Raw genomic sequence first — 6,028 nt, forward strand, 5'->3', positions numbered from 1 at the left:
GAGAGAGAGAGAGAGAGAGAGAGAGAGAGAGAAACCTTCTGAAGTTTGTACTGGAATACTGAAAATATTTTTTTTTGTTGCATGCAAACAATGTTCGTGGCTGAAGCACACCCCAAAACAAAGACAAATGCTATGTAAACTCTACTTTCAGCATCTGTATCTAGAACAAACACGCAGCATCCTTTACCTCACCATAACCCTGGCTATGATTAGCTGAGGAACAGGAAAAAAAAAAAAAAAAAGTTAAAATTCTCAAGCTGAAAGCTCTTAAGGATATTAGCAGCTCATAGCAGTGTAAATAAAGAAACAACAAAAAGAAATGAAAAGAAAAAAAAAAAGAAAGAAAAATAGAGGGGGAAAACCCCTCATCATTGCACACTGGAATTTTCTTTTCAAGCCTGTGCTTACATTTTCTGTCACTCAAAACTTTTTTTTTTCCAATTTATATATTTATATATATAACAAAATTGTGTTTTTTTTTTTTCCCCTCTACATTTTCTGTTTTATCACAAGAAGCATCAACACTGTCCACTGAGAAATCGTTTCCTCCCTTAAAGTCAGAAGCATTTAATACATTAGGGAGGGATAAGGCACAATAAGGATTTCAGTTTGCAAAACAATTCATTGCTCAGATTAGGGACACAAAGGCAACAAAAACAATCTGAGAAACAAATTTAAGGGAGCATGACACCCTCCGCCAACCTCCCAATATAGATAATCCAAGCTCTAAAAATATATATATATTACTTTGGATCCAAAGGTCTTGACACACTGACAGATAAGAATTTAGCCGAGTCCACCCTAACCCCAAAAAAAAAAAAAAAGAAAAAAAGAAAAAGGAACAAAAACAAACTAATTAAGATAGAATGCTTGTCCTTTTAAATATCCTTTATGCCCACACAGGAAAATACCACTCATGGCCAAACAGCTGTTTTTCCCCCCCACCCCTTCATTAATAAAGCATCATTGAGAGTTTTAGTTACATGGCAGCCATGTTGGAATGGACTGGTTACAAGAGGCCACATAATAGTTACTGAAGTTCAGGTCTCGGACATAAGGTGCTGGCTGGTAATAACAGGTCACGTTAGAGGCATCTGGTATGACGTTCTGCTCGGCGAGCACCCGGAACGCTGTGAGTGAGATGAGGTTAAGCGTCTGCCTCCTCTCGTGTCCCATGAGGCAGACCGTGCTCTCGTTCACAACCCGTCGCAGAATCATGAGGTAGTCATACTTGCTTTTCTCCTCACCGACAAAATGACTCTGCAGGTAGGCCTCAAGTTTCCGCTGCTGCTCGCCGATGTCAGGAAAATCGATGAAGAACCGAGAGCACATGTAGCGCTCCAACGCTTTGAACGCCTCCTCGTCCGTGGGCCTGAAGTCTCTCACCAGGAGGTTACAATATTTCAGCAAACCGCCCCCACGGATCTCCTCTGGCCTTTTGGTGGCAATCACCTTGTTCCTGAGGTGGTCGAGAGCCACAGCAAAGTCACCATACATGCTCTCGCCCACCACACTAGGGTGGAAATGCTGAGACATGGGCTTTTCCGAGAGGTCGTAATAAGACAGCACGGAGTCCAAAACGATCTGGAAGGAGTCCACGCTAAACTCGAACTGCCTGCGGATCGAGTCCACGAACTTCAGCTCCACGTTGCGTCCGTTATTGTTGGACAGGGAGATAAGAGACCAGCGGTCCTGCTCCGTATACACTTTGACCAGTTTCTGCACGTAGGCCTCCTTCAGGGTCATGTGTGTGATCTTCTCCTTGTTAACCCCTTCTGGCAGGAAGTCCAACAAAGTGCTCAGCACCACATCTTTGATGAGCTGGAACTCGGTCTCCTGGGGGAGATCGACTCTGAAGATGACATCCAGATCTTTGTAGCTCCAGCCAATGTCCTTCACCAGCACGTGGCTGGCCGTGGAGCCGTTCAAGCGAACGTCGTTGACTTTGATGCCGCTCTGCTCGAGCCGGACGCGCACCTTCTGGACGATTTCCTTCAGCCGCACCTCCAGGGTAGGGAAGTTGCCCCGGCCGTGGACCGGCACCGGCTCGCTCAGCACCTCGTTTAACCGGCTCACCTGATCCCAGGTAAGGACGCTGCACGACTCGCTCTTGCTGCTGTTTGACGCCTCGGACATGTTCGCCATCGTTAGGGTTCCTTCAGACAAACTACAACGAAGGAAAAATTATTCACGGGTAAGCCTAAGAGAATACAAACACATCACTACTACTAAATTTTTTTTTAAAAATGGCATTGACTCATCAGGATTACATAACAGAAGAAGTGATAACATATCTAGAGAAATTATGATGGACAAAGCAGCTGTGTCATGCAGATAAAACCGTAAACTTTGGAACAGAGGAGTGCAGTGAGAAAAAGACAAGCTTCCCCCCACCCACATCAACTCCTACTGCTTCCAGAAAGGCCAAGCCGCTTCCATTAAACACACCACGCCAAACTTTTCCAGAAAACCAAAACACCACGCATTAAAACCGACATTTAAAATAAATCATTTAAAAAAATAAATAAAAATAATAATAATAAAAAAAAAAAAGTTCAGCCTGATATTAAACCCGTTTAGAAGCACGCGCTTGAGCAAACGTGCACGCGCAGGCTTTCCACCACCATTATCACACACAAAAATAGTTGGCCTTGTCGGATGTTCTAATAAAACCCAGAGAGAAGAAATTTAAATAAATAAATAAATAAAAAAGGACTGGTGAAGTTGTTAACCCGAGCTGGAGCTTCAGCTGAGCAGTGTCGGATTCAAGCAGGAACCCTGAGTGAGGGAGTTCACTTCCAAAAAAAAAAAAAAAAAAATCATCTGACAGCAACATTGTAACACTTCAGCATCGCCATCAAAATGTCGGAGCGACACAAGCAACAAAGTAGCAGCACTTTTCTTTTGAACTCATTACGCGCAGACCAAATAAAACAAGATCTTTTTTAGCCAGAATAATAATAAAAATAATAATAATAAGCGCTCGCACTTTTTTTTTTCTTTTGCTGTTACACAAACAAGCCAAACGTAAAGGCGAAAACAAACCCGTGTGCGCGTGAAGGAAAAGGAAAGCACGAGACATACAATCAGACCTGCCGTTAACTCGGGATCCAGTCGAAGCGCTCACACGACGCGGAGGAGGAAACGCAGGGTCGTTAAGGAAAGTTTTGTTGCTCCATCCACAAACACACACACACTCTCGCTCTCGCTCTCTCGCTCTCTCTCTCACACACTCGCCAACTCAGTGTTCCGCATTCGATTCTGCTCTTCTGACTCCACAGCGCTGCCTCGCCTTCTTATAGGCCGAACAGCCTGCTGGGTAAAAGTATATACCCCTCCACTACATCCTCCGCCTCCTCCTCCCCCCCCCCCAAAAAAACAAAAAAAAAATCCACCTTTCACGATGACGCACTATATTTCACAAACTTAGCCTATTATTATTTAGGTTTTTCTTTAAATAATAATGATGATAATCCGGTTTGTACTGTGTTGGTGCACAGATGTGGAGCATGATTACCATAGATGGTCGGAAGTCAAAGAGTGCAGCTCTCACGGCGCATGGATTTAAAAATACACGGGGATCCGTTCCCCGCATGCGATCTGCGAGTCTCTGATTGGCTGAGCGGGGTTTTGCGTTGCCCGGTAACCATCCGCCCAAGTCCTCATCGTTTCAGCATGTGTTAGGCGCCTCGTGCCGAGCGAGGTGTCTTACACGTTTTATTCATCAACTTCTTTGTCTCTAATCATGAAACACCAGTTTCTCTTCATACTTTTGTCATCATAATACTTATAATGATATGTTTGTATAATGATATGTCTTTATGTTGGGTGGTGAAGCTAACTGTTCATAATTGTGTAGAGATATTAATTATATTTTAAAACACACACACACACACACACAAATTTCACAGCTGGTTATTGTGCCTGCAGTTATAGGCAATTAAAAGATCTCATTCCTCTGCCTATTGAGGTGTTAACTCCTCACAAATAGAACACACACACACACACACACACACACACACAGTATTCAGAGTAATGGTACAGTGTTGCCACCCTCACAGGTCAAGGGTCAGTTGTTCGAGTCTGAACTCGGGTTACGGTTAATCCTTTTCCACCGGAGGTGGAGCTCAATCTCGAACCAGGCTGTGCTTTTCCACACACACACACAAACACCCTGGGCCGGTGCCCACTTCCTGGAGCCCTGAAACCTTGCTGGTCTCGAACAAGGGCACCGGTGACGTGAGTAGGCGGAGCTTTCACTACAGACCGCCATTTTAAAAAGCTTTTTTTGGAGTTGCGGTAAACATTAGAAACCAAGATTAAACATGTCGGTTCAACAGTGGTCAGCAGAAGAGACCCACACTCTCCTTGCCATCTGGTCGACGAGAGAAGTCGAGTGTGGAGTTCCTGCGAATGTTTCTGCACACGCATGTGGGTTTCCTCTGGGTTCTTCTGCCTCAAATCATAAAGAGTCTACAGGTGGATCGGGTATGCTAAATTGAATGATTGTGTGAAGATATGTGTGAACACACCCACACTGGTATTCTACCCATGGTGTATTCTGGCCTCGAACCCGGCGTTCCCGAGATCCACCACGACCCTGACCCGGAGCGGTTACTGCAGGCGAACGAGTGAACGAACGCACCGTCAAAACGAACACGAAAACAGACGTCCATCCTGTTATTTTATTCGTGAATTTCAGACTTCCACACCTACTCGGAGAATTATTAGCGTCAGTCTCTTGCTGTGAGAGCTGTGACTCACAGTTCCTCACATAGGCGTTAATCAAATTGGCTGTTCGGTGAGACGTTCCAAACTTGACTTAGTTGCTTAACCTACATGTAGTTTGCGAAACATTCCAGATCCCGGCTGGATTAACATCCGATCTGTAACCAATGAAGTTTCCACACCCGATTCGGTGATGAATTACGTGGTTATGAAGTGAAGAAATCTGTTTATAACCTATGCCTCCAACTTCCAGTGTATAAAACTAGTCAGCTGTTGAAACACAATAACACGAAGCCTGACGATCCCCATCCCCACAGTTTCAACATCTATTAGCTTGTGATCGCTTAGAAATCCTCCTTCATTCATTCGTGCTTTTGAATATCATTAAGCAACTACCCGTTTCCTGCGTCTTATCTGATCTTAGTGCGTTCTCGCAGCATCGCTCAAAAAAGAAGCACCCAGAGAAACTCTGAAGAAAAGGAAAGACGGCGGTAATGATGTGCTGATGAGAAACGAAGTGAGGAATCCCCCTCGAACACACCTCTCTCTCTCTCGCTCTAATGTTCTGTTCCACTTCCTGTTACTAAAGGGTAACCCCACTGTTACACTTCACATATAATCACTCTGGCTGCAGGGACAACTTTTATATACTCAAATTGTCAGTGTTACCTGCTTGTCAAGTTGTCACACCTCGCAGTTAAGAGTAAGTACTTAAGGCTTTAATTATATAACGCTTTTTAAAACCGTGTTTACAATGTGTTTTACAGAAGACGTACATGTGACAGGAAAGTAAAAGCAGTACAAGATTTAACGTCAAGGTCTACACATACGACACTAATGTGTGCTGGTAAAAAAAAAAGTGTAGGGATTATTATATAGACCGACGCTGTGCAGCACGTAGCGACTGAACTTCAACTCGAGCAGGCCGTGTCGGCTATACCGTCGTTCTCATGAACAGGCCCGTGGCTTTCCGCTCGTCGTTGGGACGTGAAGAGAAGTTTTTGTGGCCTCGGCAGCGAGAGAGCACTCTGATTCAGACATCTTCAGCCTTAGCCTCGGACTGCAGGATATCAGGAGATCTTTTGAATCGTTGTGCAAAACGGGAATACGAACCATTTTATTTCCAGCACACGACAGTAACAGAGGATAAGAGATAATGATGAGATAAACAAGGTTAACTAAAAGGCTCCTCACCACACGCTGACCGATCAACAGACAAGATCTTAACCCACTCAGGAAATGCAATAAGCAGCCAGCCGTAGTACGGGCGTCAATGTAAAAAAATAAATCGATAAAACGT

The 6,028-nt window shown here is 44.3% G+C and overlaps 1 protein-coding gene across 2 annotated transcripts; it reads right to left on the minus strand.

Annotated features, from left to right (window-relative positions):
* Nucleotides 1-678: 678 nt before the first annotated feature.
* tent5c (terminal nucleotidyltransferase 5C) lies at nt 679-3,850 on the minus strand. 2 transcript variants are annotated; one of them, XM_053627561.1, is made up of 2 exons: nt 3,085-3,850; nt 679-2,167 (listed from the first exon to the last, which is right to left on the minus strand). In XM_053627561.1, the coding sequence occupies exon 2, from the start codon at nt 2,143-2,145 to the stop codon at nt 976-978; it is 1,170 nt and encodes a 389-aa protein (XP_053483536.1). In that variant the 5' UTR covers nt 2,146-2,167; nt 3,085-3,850; the 3' UTR covers nt 679-975. The 2 variants fall into 2 exon arrangements, with proteins under 2 accessions (XP_053483536.1, XP_053483534.1); XM_053627559.1 differs by having other exon boundaries at nt 3,093-3,849.
* Nucleotides 3,851-6,028: the final 2,178 nt, after the last annotated feature.

The sequence above is a fragment of the Ictalurus furcatus genome, chromosome 6 (genome assembly GCF_023375685.1).
Source record: "Ictalurus furcatus strain D&B chromosome 6, Billie_1.0, whole genome shotgun sequence".
Taxonomy (NCBI): Eukaryota; Metazoa; Chordata; class Actinopteri; order Siluriformes; family Ictaluridae; genus Ictalurus; species Ictalurus furcatus.

Bases quoted from the DNA above. Each gene is read 5' to 3' on its own strand.
- tent5c (XM_053627561.1), bottom strand. From the start codon at position 2,145: ATGGCGAACATGTCCGAGGCGTCAAACAGCAGCAAGAGCGAGTCGTGC.